The sequence below is a fragment of the Pristis pectinata genome, chromosome 8 (assembly GCF_009764475.1).
Source record: "Pristis pectinata isolate sPriPec2 chromosome 8, sPriPec2.1.pri, whole genome shotgun sequence".
Lineage (NCBI taxonomy): Eukaryota > Metazoa > Chordata > Chondrichthyes > Rhinopristiformes > Pristidae > Pristis > Pristis pectinata.
The window spans coordinates 42631626-42654409 of NC_067412.1; the positions used below are offsets into that span (position 1 = coordinate 42631626).

At 44.9% G+C, this 22784-nt stretch overlaps 1 protein-coding gene across 7 annotated transcripts in view; it reads right to left on the reverse strand.

Moving 5' to 3' along the window:
- Positions 1-22784, reverse strand: part of tom1l2 (target of myb1 like 2 membrane trafficking protein) — a 99637-nt gene that overhangs the window by 48140 nt on the left and 28713 nt on the right. For all 7 annotated transcript variants that reach the window (XM_052020842.1, XM_052020838.1, XM_052020836.1 and 4 more), the window contains 3 exons: positions 14904-15053; positions 4994-5128; positions 348-506 (listed from right to left, as the gene is read on the reverse strand). In XM_052020842.1, coding sequence (XP_051876802.1) covers positions 348-506; positions 4994-5128; positions 14904-15053 — 444 coding nt within the window. The remainder of the gene's footprint in view (positions 1-347; positions 507-4993; positions 5129-14903; positions 15054-22784) is intronic.

A 22784-nucleotide genomic window follows, 5' to 3' on the forward strand; every position in this document is an offset into this window, starting at 1 on the left:
CTGCCATACAAAAATTCAACTTAAAACTGAAAGCAAACTCTTAGATTAGCCCAACACAGCAAACACTGCAGACACAGAAACAGACTCAATCTTAAAATTGAAAACACAATGAGAACGTCTAACCCATTCCACCACTCTAGTCATATCAGTTTTCCTGCAGGGCAGATAAGATAGACATGATGGGTCCAGCATCACACTGTAAGAATGATTCAAAGTATGCTATTCCATTACTTAATCCTTGTAGCACAATCACCAGAGGTGAGTTCAAACCTTGAGTCTAATTGGTGCCCAAGACACCATGTAAAATATATTATTAACTGTAAAATCATTTGCACTGATTTTTGTACCTGCTCAACATTTGCAGTGATAGGTCTAGATGAAAGGCTTTGAGGAACTGAATAGCCAGTCAGTGTGTTTGGTGCTGATGGAAAGCTCTTTGTGGAAATGGTTTTCTGCAGGGATTGAGGTATCGGTTTGTTCATTGCAGGATCAACCTCAGGAACACACTGCAATAAAAAAAACGTTCAGTATAATACTTAATAATGCTTAGAGCTCAACAGAGTTCTGATGTTCTGAGTTCTGCATCATTAATAATGCTTAGAGCTTAGAGTTCCATTTCTACATAAACATTTTGTAAGTTCTAACAGGTGGATAGCAGTGAAAGAACCAATAAAAGGAAAAAGCCTAATTGACATCCTCACCAATTATCTGCTACAATTGCATTGATCAAGGACAAGATTGATTAGACTGACCTCTGCACAGCCCTTATAGAGCCAGTCCTTATACCTGCCTTCAGAATGATGATGTTCTCCAAATTGTGTGGCAATACCAAGCTAAATGAGATAGATTCAGAACAGATCTGATTGAGGCACAGGGTCATAGAATCATACAGCATTGAAAGAGGCTACTTGACCCAGCACATCCACACCAACCCATCTCTATTAATCCCACTTTCAGGACTTGGCCTGTAGCCCTCTATGCCTAGGGGATTTAAGTGTTCCTCTTGACACTTCTTAAGAACTCTGCTTCCAGCGCTCTCTGGGTGAAAAAGGTCCCTATTCCAGATCCCCTCTGGATCTCTCACCCCTCACCTTCCATCTACCATTTCTCAGCCCAATTCACCAACACATCAACATCACCCTGAAAGCCTAGACTATCCTCCACACTCTCAACAACTCCACCAATCTTAGAGTCAACTGTGAACTTACTGAGCATGCCTCCTACATCTACATCCAATCATTCACATATATTACAAATAGCAAGGGTCCCATTACCAGTTCTTGTAGAACACTACTAGTCACAAGATCCAATCACAAATACAACCTTCAACCATCACCCTCTGTCTCCTATTGCCAAATATCCTCAAAATATTCAATCAAAATATTCAGTCAAGATTTGCCCTTGACAAAGCCTGGCTGGTCATCTCTGATCATCTTTCCAAGTGATTATTAATCCACTCCCTCAGAACTTTTTTCCAATAACTTCTCTACTACTGATGTTCGCTCACAGATCTGTAGTAGCCATGCTTTTCCCTGCTTTCCTCTGGAAAAGCAGAATCACAAACATTGCCCTCCAGTCATCTGGTATCTCACTTGTAGCCAGCGAAGATTTTATTTGTAACTGGCAACTCAAAATTTAACATTCATGAGGCACTGTGGGCTACCTGCAACAAAACTGTAACCTCGCTTCACTATTACAATCAAGCCAATGGACAAATGAGTGTAGAAGAATACTCAGAGCAATACTAGAAGGATGATCCATCTCAGCTTCCTGCCAAGGTGCCCGTCATCAAAGAAGCCAGTCTTCAGTCAAGTTAGATCATTCTATGAAACATCAAGGAATGGCTGAACACTCTGCATACAGCAAAGACAACAGGTCTCGGCAACATCGCCACTGTATTGCTGAAGACATGTACTCCAGAACTGGCATCTAGCAATTACAGTTAAAACAGTGGTATTACTTTGACATTGTGGAAAATTGCCAAGTTATGTCCTGTCCACTAAAAGCAGGATAATACCATCTGTTTAATTACTGCTCTTCAGTTTATCAAAGTGATAAAAGGTGTCATTAACAAGTGCAAATTAAACATTAGGTTTCACCAGGACCACTTGCATCCTGACTTCTTTATAGCCTTGGACAAAAAAATCTGAGTGACTGGCAAGAGTGGTTGCTCTCAACATCAAGCCAGATTTGACTAAATTTGGCAACAAGGAGTGCTGGTAAACTGAAGTCAAATGGAAAAACTAAAGAGTTGCCCCCTTCCTATACATAAAAATGGTTGTGGGTGCACAGCAATCTTCTCACACCCTCTGGCCCCTGGTCCATATCCCAACTCCAGACATCCCTGCAGGTGGTAGTGCCTTAGCCCAACCATCTTCATTTGCTTCACTAATGAATACCCCCCATTATAAGATCAGGGACATTGGCAAAAGATTATGGAATGTGCAATTAAACTTGCGACTTCTCAAAAAAGGATGCAGCGCATTATTGCCTGAATCTCATGACAGGGTGCCACATATGTTAAGCACTGACCATCTAACAAGAGGGTTTACCCACCCTACCCTTGACGTCCAACAATATAACTATTGCCCAATCCCTGAAAATTAGGGTTGCTAATATTATGATGCAAGAATAAGGGACAGTTGTGGGCAGGGCATTTCTCAGTTGTGTCTCTGTACCCATGAACCAGATTTTCCAAGCCTTACAGACATTATGTCTATAACTGCCGGCATTTATAGCCTCTTCTAACTGGAAAGTTGCAGGTACCTGGAAAGGTGCCTGGAAAGTTGCAGGTACCTACCTGTTGCTGTCCACCCTTCTCCGAACACAACCTAAGCCAGAGATCTTACCACATCAATGATCTCTCCAAATATCTGTGGGTCAGCAGGGTCTCCTGGCTCCTTCAGTTTTAGATAGCCCCTGCTACCAGTGGCAACAATGTCTGCTGAATGGTAGGAGGCATGCCTGTGTCTTATAAGATGCAAGCAAAGTTGCAGTCTCACCCCCTGGTTTCCAACCTTATCCAGTCTTTGTCTCAAAGCCTGGTGGCACAAATGGGCCTGAACCCCTAACTTCTGGGGAGAATTAAGGTAAAGTAAGCCATGTCAGCAAGCAATACCAGCATGACAGCCAGAGAAGAGAACTTAAGGTACAGACCTGCAGTTTAGGAAGCATTTCATGTTGATGAGGCTATAATAGCAATAACAACAACAAAAATGATCAAGAAACCAGAGTCATCTGGTCTGCAACCATAGCCTCATTCCATAGAAATAACGTTAGTCACTACGGTATATTCTACATTTGAAGTAAATGGTATGGCACCATCTTACATTCCTGGTGCCATCTTACAGCCTCTCTCTTAGCTAAATAAAAAAGCTGGCCTACCATTTTAAAATATACAGGGCAGCCAAATTGTGTTTTAGATATGGGAAAACCCCATATGATGGGAGACTGGTGGCATCACTAACTGATGTCCACTTCTGGTGAAGTCGAGCGAGATGGTGAGAGGATTAGTGACAGCATGTTGCAGAAGGGTGCTCTCCAAGGAATAGACCAGCCACATAAATACTATAAATATAGGCACACATCAGAGGCTGGGTGCTCTCCTGACTCCCAAAACCTTTCCACCATTTGCAAGGCACAAAATGGAACACTCTTCACTTGACTGAATGAGTGCAACTCCAACAATGCTCGAGAAGCTCAACACTATCCAAAACAAAGCAACCTACTTAACCCATTCATCAACCAAAACATATAATTCCTGAAACACTGGTGCACCTGAGCTGCAGCTTCTTGTTTTAAACTACTTTGATAACACTTTCCAAATCCTCACACTCCACCACCTAGGGCAGCCAGCACATGGGGCTCACCACCTATATATTAGCCGTGAAGTCACACACTGTCACAACTTGGAAATGTATCACTGTTCATTCATCATTTGGTCTAAATCTGTAAAGTTCTTAGCCAACGCCACCAATGGAATATTTTCACTAGAAGGACTGCAGCAATTTAGGATGGCAACTAACTACTGCCTTCAATGGTTCATTCAGTTGAATCACTTGAGCAACAGCAACGTGATAAATTTCAATGTAAAGCACCAAATTTACCAAACATAAATATAAATATAGTGACATGTGAAGGTTGCACACCAAGCTAAATCCCTCTCCCATGAGAAAAGGGCAGCCACTTGTTCTATTGTGGTGTGGCTCATTCCTCCCCCCCCCCCCCCCATTAAAATAACAAGGAAGGAGTTTGATATAGGTATATTCTGCAATATTATAATCATTTGCGTCCAGACAATAAGTAACTTTCTTATAATTTCCAGAGGGTCAGGCAGTATCTGTGGAAAGAAAAACACTATGAATCAGTGACTTACATGTACTTCTTCAAATTTAGTATTCTGCATTTGCTGCCCACGATGTGGTCTTCTCTACATTAGAGAAACTAAATGCAGATTGGGCAAGTGCTTTTGAAAACCTCTGTTTTGATTGCCTGAACTTGACCCTGAGTTGCCTGCCATTTTAATTCTCAATTTCCTTCCTGTTCTAACAAAGTTCAGAGCATGCTTGAGGAACAACACATCTCCCGACTTTTGGTTTCAATGTTGATTTCAACAATTTCATGTAAACAATATTTCCACAATTTGCAATTCTCTCATTTACAACTCCTCCAGGTTGACTCATCCCTTTACCTTCCTCTTTCATGTTGCCACCTAATCACTCCTGCCTTCTATCCTGACAAGGACCTTCCCATTCTCTGCATCATAAAACTTGCTCTATTTTAACATTACCCAAATCTGGTTGTTGACCTAAAATGACAACTGTTTGTTTTCTTTCTCCCCAGATGCTACATGACCTGTCAAATATTTCCAGCACTTTAGGCTGCATGTTCAATTTCAACACATGACTTAATCACGTTCCGAAGTGCAAGACCCATGCAAGTCAATACATTACTTGGAAGCACCCAACTAACACACTAACATATTAACACTTACTCTTCCTGGTGTGTGTATTGGAGACAGTGCATCCAGGTCTGCCATTGGAAATTCCATCCCTTTCCTCTTTAACTCTTCATAAATATGAACTACACCAGTCAGATCCGGACTGCTTCTGAAAGCATCAGCCCAAGCCTAGGAATGAAGATACCAAACAATACAACAGAATCTTGCTAATATACGTGTAAGATTTATAAATATCATTGCACATCATTGTATAATGATTTCTCACAATTCTCTGCTGCTTTAAGTTGCCATTGAATTCCAGAAAGTAGAACAGGGCCGGCCCTGTATCAGGTGCAGGCCCAGACTGCCTCTGTTAACGTGACTGTAGTGGACATTCACAGTTTTGCAGTTAACATTTTCTACATTTATAGCCTATTTTTATATTTCAAAAATAAACTTTATTCATAATAAAAAATATATACGAAAGGAAGAAAACTGCAAAATACAAAAGCTTAACATTCATGGTTGTTACATTCAGTAGCTTAAAACTTAAAGAGAAAAAATAGCACACAAACATAACATCACTACCACATTATGTGGCTCCCTGAGGTGATACCCCTTTCATTGTTCGAGGGGCTTCCCCACCCAATTCAGTCCCTCCATGTGCAATAGCAGAAGAACCCTAGTCTGTGTTCCCTCCCCATAGAGCCTTAGCATTTGGCTGCACTGAGCTTCAGTGCATCCCTCAGCACATACTCCTGCAGCCTGGACTGTGCCAGTCTGCAACATTCCCTTACGGACACCCCGCTGTGCTGGAAGACCAACAAGTTTCGGGTAGACCAAAGGGCATCTTTCACCAAGTTGATGACCTTCCAGCAGCACTTGATATCCAACTCCGTGTCCCCCACCCCCCCCCCCCCCGTAGATCAGAGTCCTCTGTTACTCAGCTGCTGGGGATGAACCGGGACACAGACCCCTACATCCCCTCTTTACAATCCACAGTCTGCAAGAGATGCATGACCGTTTCCTCCCCAACGAAGGCTCTGACTGTGAGGGTATCTCTCACTGCCAGCCAAGCAAGGTCTTGATGCTTGTTGGACAGATCTGGCGATGAGGCATTCTGCCGTATGGTTTGGACCATTTGATCAGGGAGCAAACCCACAGAATCCATAGTGTCCCTATCCCACAGTGTCTGCAGTACGTTCCACACTGACCACTGTTTGATGGACTTATGGTCAAAGGTGTTTGCTTGGAAGAACTCTTCCACAAAGGAAAGGTAGTGCGGCAATGTCCAGCTGACTGGGACAGGTAGAACCTCAGCACATAGTGACACTTGGTGCCCACGTACTTTGGGTCCACACACCAGCTGATACAGCCACACACAAAGATGGTCATCAGGATGAGAGCAACATTGGTACACTTTTGCCCCCATTCTCAGGGGACTTGTGCAGCGTGACCCGTTGGACTCACTCCATCTTGGGCTCCCAGATAAACTGGAAGACATCTCAGGTGATTACCAAGGCTGAGGAGCGAGGAACAGGCCACACCTGCGCCAAGTATAGCAGGCCTGAGAGCACATCGCACCTGATGACCAAGTTCTTCCCAGTTATTGACAGAGAATGCAGTTTCCACAAACCCACTTGTTTTACCTTCCCAATCTGCCCCAGCCAATTCTTGTTATGCACCTCAGCCCCTCCAAACCAGATCCCCAGCACCTTCAGGTAGTCAGACCTGACGGTGAAGAGGACATTGGATTGGTCGGGCCAGTTACCAAAGAGCATGGCCTTGCTCTTCCTGCGATTGACTCTGGCCCCCAATGCCAACTCGAACTGGTCACAGAAGCTGATCAATCTGCGAACTGACTGTGGGTCTGAGCAGAAGACGGCGAAGTCGTCCATGTACAGAGAGGTTTTGACTTGTGTGCCTCCACTGCCTGGCAACATCACCCCTCTTATGCTCTCGTTCTTCCTGATGGATTCGGCAAAGGGTTCTCTGCAGCACACAAACAAGACAGGGGAGAGTGGACAATCCTGCCTGACTCCAGACTTGATGGGGAAGCTATGTCTGCCACCCATTGATTTGCACTGCATTACAGATACCTGTGTAGAGCAGTTCCATCCAATTTCTGACTCCCACCCCAAAACCCATTGTGGAGAGCACGTCCAGCATGTACTTGTGCGATATCCTGTCGAAGGCCTTCTCCTGGTCCAAGCTGACCAGGCAGGCGTCCACTCTTCTGTCCTGCACATAGGCGATGGTATCTCTGAGCAGCGCAAGGTTGTCAGAGATTTTCCTGCCAGGTACAGCACAAGTTTGGTCTGGGTGGATAACCTGTCCCAGACCAGACTTGACTCAATTGGCGATGGCCTTGGCCAGGATCTTATAGTCATAGAAACATAGAAAACCTACAGCACAATACAGGCCCTTCAGCCTACAAAGTTGTGCCGAACATGTCCCCACCTTAGAAATTACTAGGCTTACCCATAGCCCTCTATTTTTCTAAGCTCCATGTACCTATCCAAAAGTCTCTTAAAAGACACTAACATATCCGCCTCCACCACTGTTACCGGCAGCCCATTCCATGCACTCACCACTCTCCGAGTAAAAAACTTACCCCTGAAACCTCCTCTATACCTACTCCCCAGCACCTTAAACCTGTGGCAAGCATTTCAGCCCCGAGAAGAAGCCTCTGACTATCCACACGATCAATGCCTCTTATCATCTTATCCACCTCTATGAGGTCACTTCTCATCCTCCGTCGCTCCAAGGAGAAAAGGCCGAGTGCACTCAACCTGTTTTCATAAGGCATGCTCCCTAATCCAGGCAACATCCTTGTAAATCTCTTCTGCACCCTTTCTATGGCTTCCACAACCTTCCTGTAGTGAGGTGACCAGAACTGAGCACAGTACTCCAAGTGGGGTCTGACCAGGGTCCTATATAGCTGCAACATTACCTCTCGGCTCCTAAATTCAATTCCCCGATTGATGTAGGACAATACACCATATGCCTTCTTAACCACAGAGTCAACCTGTGCAGCTGCTTTGAGCGTCCTATGGACTCGGACCCCAAGATCCCTCTGATCCTCCACACTGCCAAGAGTCTTACCATTAATACTATACTCTGCCATCATATTTGACCTACCGAAATGAACCACTTCACACTTATCTGGGTTGAACTGCATCTGCCACTTCTCAGCCCAACCTTGCATCCTATTTATGTCCTGCTGTAACCTCTGACAGCCCTCCACACTATCCATGACACCTCCAACCTTTGTTTCATCAGCAAACTTACTAACCCACCCCTCCACTTCCTCATCCAGGTCATTTATAAAAATCACAAAGAGTAAGGGTCCCAGAACAGATCTGAGGCACACCGCTGGTCACCGACCTCCATGCAGAATACGACCCGTCAACAACCACTCTTTGCCTTCTGTGAGCAAGCCAGTTCTGGACCCACAAAGCAATGTACCCTTGGATTCCATGCCTCCTTACTTTACAATAAGCCTTGCATGTGGTACCTTATCAAATGCCTTGCTGAAATCCTTATACACTACATCTACTGCTCTTCCTTCATCAATGTGTTTAGTCACCTCCTCAAAAATTTCAATCAGGCTCGCAAGGCAGGACCTGCCCTTGACAAAGCCATGCTGACTATTTCTAATCATATTATACCTCTCCAAATGTTCATAAATCCTGCCTCTCAGGATCTTCTCCATCAACTTACCAACCACTGAAGAAAGACTCACTGGTCTATAATTTCCTGGGCTATCTCTACTCCCTTTCCTTGAATAAAGGAACAACATCTGCAACCCTCCAATCCTCCGGAACCTGTCCCGTCCCCATTGATGATGCAAAGATCATCACCAGAGGCTCAGCAATCTCCTCCCTCGCCTCCCACAGCTGCCTGGGGTACATCTCAACCGGTCCTGGTGACTTATCCAACTTGATGCTTTTCAAAAGCTCCAGCACATCCTCTTTCTTAATATCTACATGCTCAAGCTTTTCAGTCTGCTGCAAGTCATCACTACAATCACCAAGATCTTTTTCCATAGTGAATACTGAAGTAAAGTATTCATTAAGTACCTCTACTATTTCCTCCGGATCCATACACAATTTCCCACTGTTACAGTTGATGGGTCCTATTCTTTCACATCTCATCCTCTTGCTCTTCACATACCTGTAGAATGCCTTGGGGTTTTCCTCAATCCTGCCCACCAAGGCCTTCTCATGACCCCTTCTGGCTTTCCTAATTTCCTCCTTAAGCTCCTTCCTGTTATCCTTATACTCTTCCAGATCTCTAACACTACCTAGCTCTCTGAACCTTTTGTAAGCTTTTCTTTTCTTCTTGACTAGATTTATTACAGTCTCTGTACACCACAGTTTCTGTACCCTATCATAACTTCCGTCTCATTGGAACGTACCTATGCAAAACTCCACACAAATATCCCCTGAACATTTGCCACATTTCTTCCGTACTCTTCCCTAAGAACATCTGTTCCCAATTTAAGCTTCCAATTTCCTGCCTCAGAGCCTCATAATTCCCCCTACTCCAATTAAACGCTTTTCTAACTTGTCTGTTCCTGTCTCTCTCCAATGCTATTGTAAAGCAGATAGAATTCCACATTCAATAGTGAAACTGGTCTCCAATTCCTGATGTCCTCCTCTCCCTTCTGCTTGTTGACAAAGGTAGTGATGCCCTTCCTCATGCAGCTTGACATTCTGCCAACCAGAAGCATAGCGTTGTACACTTCCAGCAGGTCTGGGCCCTTCCAGTCCCTTAGAGCCCAGTACAACTCTGCTGGTAAGCTGTCACTTCTGGGAGTTTTGATCGTGCCAAGGGAACGGATGGAGCCAGGCAGCTCCTTCAGGGACAATGGCTGATCCAGGCTCTCTCACTTGCTGTCAGCTAGCACCTCCGTGATAGAGGACAGGAAATTTTGGGAGGCTGTGCTGTCTGTAGTCTGACCGTCATAAAATTGTCTGTAGTCTGACCGTCATAAAAGGATCTGCAGATCCTCAGTATGTCTGTCTGTGAGGATGTTACTGAGCCATCCTCTTCCTTAAGGGTGTGGATCACAGGGCTCCCCCTGTGAACCTTTAGGAAGAAGAAGCGTGAGCACGTGTCATCCTGTTCCACAAAGTGGACCCTGGATCTGGAGATGATCTTCAAGGAGTCAGAGGCAAAGAGTGCAGCTTGCTGGCTCTTCAGCTCTCGGAGTTCCTCTCTCATATCCACGACTGCAGAAGGAGAAGTTGCTGCAGTCTGGCTGGAGTTGGCGCAGTTCCCTCTGACTCTGTCTTGCTTTCTGAACACCTTTGAGGATGAAAAGCCTCTTATCTCCTTGGCTGCTTCCCAACAGTGAATTGGGGAGTCAAAGAGGGACTTCATAGTTCTCCAACCTGTGTAATCCCTCTTTAGTTCCTCCATGTTCCCTGGGGTCAGCAGCTTGACATTCAACTCCCATGTCCCCCTGCCTGCCTTCAGGTCCTCCTGTAGGTGACAGGAGGTATGAAGGAGGCAGTGGTCAGAGAAGAACACCGGCGTGACATCAGGTGGATCTAACCATGAGTGCCTTCGACATGAAGAGGAAGTCTATCCAGGATCGTACTGAGCTGTCTGTTCCAGTCCAAGTGTATCGTGGCTGTGCTCTGCCTGCAGGGGTGCTTAAGGCATCGCACAAGTTTGCATCTTTAACCGTTTCCATCAGGAGTCTGGAGCTGCCGTCCAGTCTCCTGTCAGCACTGTCAGATTGATGCAGCTGGACAATGATGCAGTTGAAGTCACTGGCCAGAACGACTGGTAGGGACGTCGCCAGCAGCGATAGGTGCTCCTTGAGGACAGCTAGCCACTCGTTCAGCATGGGCGAGGCATATGCATTAATTAGCCGGAGTGGACTGTTATGTTACTTTACTTCAGCCACAAGGAGCGCCCCCCCGCCACCCCCCCCCCCCCCCCACCACCAAATCTGACTTCAGTGATAGAGAAGTTACCTCCCCACAGCAGGATCCCCGGTCCAGGTGTGGGACTATCATTCCCCCCCGACCATATAGACAATCCCTTGGTCCACCATCGTGACCACCTCCGATAGTTACAGAGGTGTGGCAGCCCACACTCCTGTAACCTCCTGTAAAAAGGTTACATCAGCCTTGACCTTGGCATTGCAAGGTGTTCACACATGCACAGTGCACTTCACGCTGCACATGTTTAGAGATACCAGTTTTATCGCCATAGTTATTTGAGTTCAGGGATCACAAATACCGCCCATTGTCAATCAGCCTGAGCCCTCATGCCAACAGCCTTGGTGAACTGCAGCACTTTTTAATGGGCTCAGGTATTGGAAATGGTACTCCCAAAGGTATGGTGATGCTGGTGGTGTCACTGGGGGGGGATTAGTCTCTGTTCCTGTTCTGCCTTCTAGCTCTGTTTGTTCTGTACCCTCCAGCTCTCGAAGCTGGGGTGTGCCGGACATCATGCTGCTCCCTGTCTCCCGGAGCTGGGAAAGGGCAGTTTCTATGCTGCTCCCAGACTCCCGGAGCTGGGGGCCATTGGCCTCTGTACAACTCCCAGTCTCCTGGAGCTGGAGTGCACTGGTGGCCTCTTGTGCTACCCTTAGTCTCCCAGAGTTGGGGGGGGGCAGCAGGCTGAATATCTTCCTCACCTGTATTTGTCTGTGGCCTCTCCTCCTTCTTTTCCCCTCCACTGTGGTGCTTCCTCTGCCTGCGTCGACAGTTTTCCACATTGGCTTCATCCTCCGACGAGGAGAGGTTGCTGGCATTGCCCTTTTCTTCCCATTACTTTTACTCTCTGCAGCCCGCTGTCTCTTGGGTGGTGTCCTCTGGGAGCTTTTTCACCACCTGCCATTCCCCTTCTTGTCCCTCTGCCCTCCCCTCTTCCATTCACTCTTCCTCTTGGGGAGGGGCCTGGGGGTTTGTGGCTGGTGTTTGGGAGCTTGAGGCAGTTGGCTTTTCCTCTATCCTGGTCTCAATCTCTGCTGGGGCCACTGCACTGGTATGGGGTGTGGCGGCATCCCTCTGGGGTTGTCGGTGCCAGCTCTCCCTCTTATTGCCTCTGCATAGGTACAGGCATGTTTTGGTCAGGCCTTGTAGAGATGCTTGCCTCTCCACACAAGTTGCAACTTTTGCTTTCTCTGCAGTTCTTGGTCTGGTGGCCTTCTTGCCTGCAGTTCTTGCAGATGACTGCCTACATTGAACCGCCACATGTACAGACTTGTTGCAGCTATGGCACAGTCTGGGTTGTCCTATGTACCCACGGTTCCCTCCGATGGCAAACACTGAGGGAGGGTGGATGATGGCACCGTTAGCATCCACCCTTAGCTTGACCTTCACCTAGCACTTGCTGGTCCAGATCCCAAACAGATCTTTGATATCCATGCAGCTTCCTGCTCCCTCGACGTAATGAGCCAGAAAGGTAAGGACATCCACAGTGGGCACATGTGGATTGAACATGTGCATTGTTATCTCTCGCTCCTTCTGGGTGGAAAGGGTGAAGAGTGGCTGCACCTTCAGCAATGACAGCAGAGCCTGATTCATCTTCTCCCATAAGTCCTGTAGCATCTTCTGCTATCCTGCCAGGTACTTGAAGGTAACGTCAAGGTACCCATTACCTGGGAAGTCCTGGAGGCAGTGGATGTCCTTCACCTCGGACCTGCAGCACTCCAGTAGGACCTTCTTGATGAAGAGGTCCCAGGTGAAGGAATTCCCCTCACTGAGGTCCTTCACTGCCACCCTGACAGTGTTTCAGATCCCGTTTCCTCCTCCTGATGCTGCAGCCATCCTGATGGAGCTGATTGCTTATAGCAGGCAATTTGCTGGAAAAGGGTGTTGGATTGGTTTCCCAATCAGCATTAGGATCCACCCCTACATCAGCAGGTTAAGCTCTCATCAGGCAGCCACTTGATCATGAAGAGTCACCACAGTCTTCCTTCTTCAACGTCAATGTTTGGGTTCACCCGCGAATCTCTCTCTGTGATTACCATCCTGGAACCTCAGCTGTCTTGGAGACCCTCTCGACAGCAATGATCACCCTACACCGTCCTGGGAGATTGGTAGCACTGATCACCGATCCCTGCACCACCAGCTTCCACCACTTTAACTAAGCAGTTAGTGGTAGGTTTGCACTGTGACCAACATCAAGTTTAGGTATTGCTCATTTTGGACAGAGTGGCACACTTACACCCCATATCTTACCTGTCTAACAACTGGATAAAGAAGGGGATCGTGTCTGCATGTGCACGCATTTGGAGGATGGGGTGAGAAGATAATCAGCCCTAAATGCAAGATCTTCAGGATATGACATGATTATACTAACAATATGCTGCATATTTACTCACTAATCCTGCATCTAGCTGTTGAAATGCCACTCTGACCATTCACAACAGAGGAAGTCCCCGGGTTACGAATGCCCGACTTACGAACGCCCGTACTTACGAACGGCGGGAAGAAGGCGCGGAACTGGGCGCAGAATGGTTTGCCTGTCAGTGTTGACTTTTTCCAGGTGATGGAGGTGGCGAACGGCTGGATCGTGGATTTCACTTGTTACAGTCTGTACCGCTATTTCAGGGCAGGGATGGTCGAGGAGTGCCGAATGATGAGGGACGCCATGAATGGTCACCAGCCCCCTCTCCTGCTGCCCCCACCCACCATATCTATCTCCCCCTCTCTATCTAGCTATCCAGCACTCGCTCTCCCCCCACAGGTCGTCCCCAGGTAATGACCAAGGTCCGTTTCTACAAACGTCCTTAAGTTGATTTTGTCCATCAGTTGGAAAATACACAAAATTCACTCAATATGGTAACTGAACCTCCACAGTACTGTACTGTAATGAATGACACCAAACACACATAAGACTGGTAACAGTCTTCACATGTCTCGGCGATAACAAGTTATGCTGTATTTTAGATTGCTTCACATTATGTGTGGAATTATAATGAAACTGGAATCAAAATTCCATTTGGATCTTAATATATAGCAATAAATAACTGAAGCTTGTAGTGATTTAGGACTAATTGACGCTAGATGTGAACTGTACGTAACTGTTCCGACTTACATACAAATTCACCTTACGAACAGACTCAAAAACTGAACTCGTTCGTAATCCGGGGACTTCCTGTATTCATTGCACTCATTGAAAAGTCAAATTAATAAGTTCCCTGAATAATGAACCATGTTTAAAACATGCCCTATTTGTGGTTGTATTTGCAAAAGCAAGTAACATGGCTTCTGAAATGCAATTCCTTTAAAACCATCGATCAGGTTTCACCCCTCCGCACCCACCAGCCTCACCACTCTTGGAGGGACAGTGAAGGTTAGGCCTAAATTCATCAGTCTTGGCTGTTAGCTCTCTGCTTGTTACCTTAAGTTGACAGCAAGTGCAAGACAACAAATTTATCTTCATGCTGTTTATGTTAGTTGTGATTTGTTGATGTTTTATACTAGGGGTGCCCAACCACATGGGCCGGGAGGACCTTTTTAATGTTGGGAAGAAAGTGGTGCCATAAAAGGACATGGAGGGTACAAGATGTGTGTAGTGATGTCAAGTTAACAGAATGATTATTTGGCATAATTTACGCAAAATTCCACTGTCCATACAAAACCCACAAGAACACAAGCTCAGCGCAACCAGAGAATTGAGGCCTGCTTTTGCATTAAAGGCTGCTCTCCCTCGATCCCTCCCCCACACTAAGACTGCAACTGGCAATCCTCTCTTCTGCCTCACTTTTTTTTAAAAATAGTGCTATCTCCATTCTTTGCAATGGTAGAAGGTCACAGAGGAAAGGCATATTTATCATGCAAAACTCCTTGAGCTGTAGGCTAAATCTGACCCTAGTGCCACTGTTTGTGAGTCCCTGTTTTATAGCTAATGTAACATTTTGAAAATAAAGACAACTTAAAATTTTAGAAGATATTTATAAAATTAAGCAGCAAAAGTAAAAAAAAACACACACCTGTATCAGTCCAAGTACTTTATCCTGTACAATAGCTGGTGGATTATTCTTGGGTAAGACAATTTTGACCAAAATGCCATCAATGAAGTCCCGGTTAGCTACCAGGACATGGAAACGATGACCACAGTTCTTAACACAGGTCTCCAAGATCTAATGAAAGTAAGACAAATTAACTTTTTGTTGAATTTAAGCAAGGTGCATTCATTCAATACCTTTACAGGTTAGTCATGAGGTAAAACATTTCTCTTGAATTTATGTTGTAAGACACGTAGTACACTTGATATTTTGTTTCTAAAATGCTTGTGGGAGAATTAGCTATTGATACTAAAATAAAAACAGAAAACACAACACTGCAGTATCCAGCAGTTGAGACAACTATGGAGAGAGAAAGAGATTTAACACTTTAACCAATGACCTGTCATCAAAACCAGTAAAGCGAGAATACATGTGTTTAAATTGGCGCTAACAAAATGAATGTCTATGAGAGCATGCAAACTGAGATTATCCAGGTAACAAAGATACTGCTGATGGCATCTAAGAGAGGGTGGTGAAAGCTAATTAATCACAACTGATGTGTCTGAAGCAGCATAAATGAGGGAGATGAACGAAGGCAGTAGAGAGAAAAAAATGCTGCAACTACAAAATCTATTTCGCAAAATAGGTACAACACAGAAGGAGATCATTCTGCCAGAACAGGCGCCACACAAGAACAATCCTGCTAGTCCCACTACACCACCGCTCTATATAGAACTGCGAATTCTTACTTTTCAGATGTTTTGAACACCATAACTGAATTTGTCTTTACTGCCACCCCGACAGTGCACTCCAAACCCCAACTATTCTCTGCATAAAAATATTTTACTTCCCGACACTTCACGTTCTTTTGCCAATCACCTCATTCTACATCCACTAGTTCTTCATCCTTCCACCAATGGGAACAATTTCTCTGCCTACCCTGTCTTTACCCTTCATGATTTTAAATACCTCTAGCAGATGCCTTTGTAACTTCCTTTGGAGAATAACTAGTTTCTGGAGCATTTCAGTAAATTTGTTCTGCACCTTCTCGAAAGCTTTCACATTTTTCCTAACATTTCACATTTTTCCTAAAACGTGAATTTTCCTAACTGGACAAAATACTCCAATTCTGGCCGTACCATTGTTGCAGGGGAAACAGGGAGGGGTGGGTGGACAGGGATGAACGAACCAAGCAGTCATAGAGAGAATGGTCCTTGTGTAAAGTAGAAACAGGTGGGGAGGGGAAGATGTGGCTGGTGGTGAGAACGCATTGCAGCTGGCAGTAATGATGAAGAACGATGTGCTGGATGCAGAGGCTGGTAAGATGAAAGGTGAGAACCAAGGGAACTCTATCTCTGTCTGGGCGGTGGGGGGATAGCTGAGAGCAGAAGTCTTTGAAAGAGAGGAAACGCTAGTGAGGCCTCTGTCAACCACAGTGGAAGGGAAGACATATTTCCTGAAATAGGACATTTCGGATATCCTGGAACAAAAAGCCTTATCTTGAGAAAAGATGCAGCTGAAATGAAGAAACGGAGAAAGGGATGTCGTCCTTACAAGAGATCAGATGGGAGGAGGTGTAGTTGAAATAACCATGGGAGTCAGTGGCTCTATAGTAAATGTCAGTAGATAGTTTGTCTCCTGAGATGGAGACAGAGAGATCCAGAAAAGGGAGAGTGGCATTGAAAATAGTCCAAATGAATTTGATGGCAGAATGGAAGTTAGTAGCAAAGATGATAAAATTGACAAGTTCCACACAGGCGCAGGAAGCAGCACCATGCAATCACTGATGCAGCAGAGAAGGAGAAAGGGTCAGGGAGTGGTGCCAGAGTAGCTCTGGAACAAGGGCTGTTCCACGTAGCCAACAAAAATAATAGCATGGCTAGGACCCATACGAGTGCCTACTTGTGATTTATAGATTTGTAGAAAACGAGGGCATTGAGATGTTGTTCAGAGTAAGCAACCTGCGGTTTCCACATAGTACAAGAGGTGCCCTTTCATGCATCTATTTACTAGATTAACTTAATTAACAAATTAATAACATGAAAATATTAACTTACATGTTCCGTGTTATACAATTTCATTTTTAAAGGATTCAGTATATTTTGAAAAAAAACAGCAAGTAATTTAAGGGTATTTTAATTAACAAATTAATAACATAGTTAAAACTACCAAGGGCCAGCACAGGAACAGGACTTGCAGCCCACAATGTTGTGCCGAACCAATTACATTGTAATAAAATGCCCATCTAAACTAATCCCTTCTGCCTACACAACATCCATATCCTAACATTTCCCTCACATTCATTTGCCTATCTAAGCGCTTCTTGAACGCCCCTATCATATTTGCCTCCACCACCACCCCTGATGGTGCATTCCAGACACACGATGTGTGAAACAAAAACTTGTCCTGCACATCTCCTTTGAACTTACCCCCTATCACCTTCATACCTTCTAGTATTAGACATTTCAAGCCTGGGGAAAAGATACTAGCTGCCTACTCTATCTGCGCCTCTCATAATCTTATAAACCTCTTATCAGATCTCCCCTCAGCCTCCACCGCTCCAGAGAGAACAACCCAAGTTTGTGCAACCTATCCTCATAGCACATGCCCTCTAATCCAGGCAGCATCTTGGTAAACTTGTTCTGCACCCTCTCCAAAGCCTTGACATCTTTCCTATAATGGGGCAACCAAAACTGAATGCAATACTCCAGATGCGGCCTAACTAAAGTTTTATAAAGCTGCAGCATAACTTCCTGACTCTTGAACTCAATGCCTAGACTAATGAAGGCAAGCATGCCATATGCCTTCTTTATCACTCATCAATCTGTGTAGCCACTTTCAGGGAGCTATGAACTTGGACCCCAAGATCCCTCTGCTCATCAACACTGTTTAAGGGTCTTGCCATTAACAGTGTACTGGGTTTGGAAAGAAGGGCATGTGTGACAGGACCTGGGTGGATCAGGATAGTGAAAGGAACAGATGGGTTGGAGGTTCCCTGAAACTGGAGAATTCAATTTTCAGATTCAGATCAGTTTATTGTCACATAAACCAGGGTGCAATAAAATGTCTTGCTCATGTGAAGCTCATAAACAGTATACATGGTAATAATAAATACAGCGACGAGTGCAAAACAACAGAATGTAGTGCAATCTGAAGTAGTGCAAAAAATGCTAAAGTGACAATAACAGAATAACGGAGAGAGGTAGAATTATAGTCTGAGAACGTGGCAGCAACACTGGAAAGGGGGTGTGAAAGAGGTGATCAGTTCAGAAGTCCAGTGGCTGTGGGGAAGAAACTGTTCTTCAGACTGGTCATTCAGGCTTTCAAGCTCCTGTATCTTCTCCCAGAAGATATAAAAGAGATGCCGTTGGGTTGTAGACTACCCAGGCAGATCATGGGGTGCTGTTCCTTTAAGTTTGCATTCAGCCTCACCGTGGTAGTGGAGGAGGCCAAGTTCTGATAGGTACTGCTTGACCCACTGAGTTCCTCCAGCAGTTTTTTATGTGAGAATCTTTCAGACAATGATGGTTTCTCAGCAGCAGTGAGATGTGTTTCAGTGTGCTTCTCTGCGAACAGCCCACACAACACAAAATCTTATGTTATGCAGCTGTTCGAGATGAAGCTCTTCCCACACCTTCCTGGCAAAGATGCACTCCAAGGATATGGGCAATGATTTTATCCCAGTATTTCCAGCATGAGGGCAGTGTGCAGTGTGATCAACATTCTGACCAGACATGAAAGATCTGACAGGGAGGGTCTTCTCACCACTAGCCAAAGTCTTGGCACCTTTTTTAAAAACTTGATGATGACCAGCTCTGCTAAGAATGAAGCAAATTCACAAAACTTGTAGAAAAAGAAAAAGTGAGTGAGTAGGTGAGATGTGGACCTCTTTCTGATGGCTAATTTTTCTTTGTGGCTGCATCAAGCTGTATGCAGATCCCTGGTATTCAGGCACACAGTGTCACACATGCTGAGAATCTACCGATTCCCAGTATAGCAAAGGATGGGTCTGACCATTTTGACTTTGACGGGCTGCTTGGGGAACCACTCCATTGGATCAATAGTTTTCTTTTCCTGCAGAGCCAGGAAGATGTTGACATTTTGTGCAGACTGCTGTCTAATGATTTATGATCAATTGTGTTCTTCTGGGTAAGCGTCCCACACAGAACAAGGCAAAATGGCCACACTCATCCTTCCCCACACTGGAAATGGGTAGAGTCTCAACACATAGTGACACTTAATGATTGCATACCAATCATCTACAACAGCTTTGATGCAGCCACAAAGAGAAAATTCACCATCAGAATGAGGTCTACATTGAGTACATTGCCCCCTGCCCACAACCCCAAAACAGTTTTGTACATCTAAATTTCTGTGAATTTGCTTCACTTTTGAACTCCAGGTGAATCATAAAAGGTCTCGGGTGATAACTGCAAAGCAGTTGCGGAAAATGGGCCACATCTCACCAAGGAATAGCAACGTAGAGTACCTTACACCCGATGACAACATTGTCTCCCGTGATCAAGAGTAAGTATTACATTTTTCTTTATCTTATCTATGTGCTTCACCCAGTTCTTGCCTTATGCCCTGGCTCCTCTGGATCAAATCCTCCACACTTTCAGGTAAATAATTGGTCGGACCAACTGCAAACGAACATGGCCTTGTTTTTTTGATTGACTTTGACCCACTTAACAAGTTTAAACTGATCACTGATACATAACCTGTAGACCAACAATGAGCCCGAGCAGAAGACAGTGCCATCATCCAATATATACAGAAGCTTTGGTCTGAGTGCCTCCACTGCCTGGAATCATCACCCCTCCTATGTCCAAGTCCTTCCTGATGGACTCAGCCAAAAAATGGGTGGCATGGACTCGTTGGGCTGGAAGGGCCTGTTACCACGCTGTAAATAAAATTTTAATGGGTCAATGCAACACAAACAAGACAAAGCAGAGAGTACAACTTTTCTTAATTCCAGATTGGATTGGGAAAGTTTTTTTTTCCTCCAAAATTGGTGAGTACTGTGCTATAAATGTCTGTACCACTCATAACCAATTACAGATTCCCTCAGTTGGGATTGGGATTCCAATTCCTCAATTGGGAGAGCATGCCATGGTGTGATATTCTGTCAAAGGCTTTCTGATCAAAGCTAACTAGGCAAGTGCTTTACAAGTGGATGATTGTATTCTGAGCTATGCAAGGCTCAGACAGGTCTTTATGCTAGATACAGTGCTGGTCTGGTCCTGATGAATCATTACGTTCAAATTGACTTAAGTGATGACGACCTTGGACAGAACCTTGTAAACCACACAGAACTTGACTAGCTAGTTGTTGCTTCCTAGACTTTTACTTGGCTCAAAGGAACGGGTCAAACTTGTCAGCTTGTCTAGGATCAACATTTGGTTCAGACTCTCCCAACTGTGATCTAAAAACCTCTGAAAGAAAACAGGAAGTTTGGAAGGCTGTGATATCTATGTCTTTAAGATTACACAGCTTCGCACAGAAGTATTTGCAGATTCTTAACATACGAGGCTGCTAGGATGCTACTGATTCATCTTCTTCCTTACTATTGCTAACCACAGAGCTCGCTCTGCATACCTTTTGGTAGAAACAGCACAATCATATCTCGTCCTGCTCCATGGAGCAGACTCTGGACCTAAAGATGATCTTGAAGGATTCAGAGGCAAGGAACAAGGCTCGATGACTCTTTACTCTTGGAACATCACAACAAACACATCTGTCATCCGCAGGAGGCGGAGATGCTGTTTTCTTTTCTAGAGTGCTTTCTGAATAGTCTTGACATTGAAGAACAACTTCATTGTTTGCTTGGCTGCTTCCCACCTGTGGATCAGGGAATCAAAGAGGGGTTTCCACAATTCTCCAACCTACATAATCCTTTTAAATTCCTCAGGACTTTCTGGGATCAGCTATTTGATGATCAGCTTCTACATCCCTCTAACAATCTTCTGGTCTTTCTGCAGGTGACAGCGGGGTTGGCAGGACATAGCAAAGGACACTGGTGTCATTTTGTCAGATTTGACAGATTATTTTTGAGGAAGAGAAAGCAAATCTATTCTGGAATAGCTCATCTGGTTTAGACCAGTTATTTTTGTGGTGCTCCACTTGAAGCATTACCTGAGATATTGCACAACTTCGCATCTTCTACTATTCCAATCATTTTTTTTTAAACCGATGTCTCAGCTGGACTGTCATCATGTCAATGATGCAGCCCAGAAGACTGGCTGTGTCAGGATACTGGGAAAGGCAAGGGAGGAGATTGCTGGGGCCTTGACAGAGATCTTTGCATCCTCTTTAGCCACAGGCAAGGCCCCAGAAGATTGGAGAATAGCCAGTGTTGCTTCTTTGCTTAAGAAGGGCAATAGCGAAATCAAGGAAATTATAGGCCAGTACATCAGTAGTAGGGAAAGAATTGGAGAAGATTCTCAGGGGGAGGATTTACTTGCATTTGGAAAATCAAAGATTCATTAGGGATAGTCAGCATGACTTGTGCGGGAGAGATCCATAGAACCATACAACACAGAAAACAGGCCATTCAGCCCTTCTAGTCTGTGCCAAAAACAGTATTCCGCTAGTCCCATTTACCTGCACCGTCCATAACCCTCCAGACCTCTCCCGTCCACGTATCTATCCAATTTATTCTTAAAACTCAAGAGTAAGCCTGCATTTACTACATCAGATGGCAGCCCGTTCCACACTCCCACCACTCTTTGAGTGAAGAAGTTCCCCCTAATGTTCCCCCTAAACTTTTCCCCTTTCACCCTAAAGCCATGTCCTCTCGTACTTATCTCTCCTAATCTAGGTGAAAAGAGCCTACTCGCATTAACTCTGTCCATACCCCTCATAATTTTGTAAACCTCTATCAAATCTCCCTTCATTCTTCTGCACTCCAAGGAATAAAGTCCTAACCTGTTCAATCTTTCCCTGTAACTCAACTCCTGAAGACCCAGCAACATTCTAGTAAATCTCCTCTGCACTCTTTCAATCTTACAAATATCCTTCCTATAGTTAGGTGACCAGAACTGCACACAATACTCCAAATTTGGCCTCACCAATATCTCGTACAACCTCACCACAACATCCCAACTCCTATACTCAATACTTTGATTTACGAATGCCAGGATGCCAAAAGCCTTCTTTACAACCCTGTCTACCTGTGACGCCACTTTCAGGGAATTATGTATCTGAACTCCCAGATCCCTTTGTCCCTCTGCACTCCTCAGTGCCCTACCACTTACTGTGTATGTCCTACCTTGATTTGTCCTTCCAAAATGCAACACCTCACACTTGTCTGCAGTAAATTCCATCTGCCATTTTCTGGACCATTCTTCCAGTTGGTTCAGATCCCTCTGCAAGCTTTGAAAGCCTTCCTTGCTGTCCACTAGGCCTCCAATCTTAGTATCATCAGCAAACTTGCTGATCCAATTTACCACATTATCATCTAAATCATTGATATAGACAACAAACAACAATGGTCCCAGCACAGATCCCTGAGGCACACCACTAGTCACAGGCCTCCACTACCACTCTCTGCCTTCTCCCACACAGCCAATTTCGAATCCAGTTTACAACCTTTCCATGGATACCTAGTGCCTGAACCTTCTGAACTAACCTCCCATATAGGACCTTGTCAAATGGACCTTGTCCATGTAGACAACATCCACAGCCTTTCCTTCATCTACTTTCTCGGTAACCTCCTCAAAAAACTCTATAAGATTCGTTAAACACGGTCTATCACGCACAAAGCTATGCTGACTATCCCTAATCAGCCCTTGGCTATCCAAATACTTGTATATCCCATCTCTCAGAACACCTTCCAATAATTTACCCACTACTAATGTCAGGCTC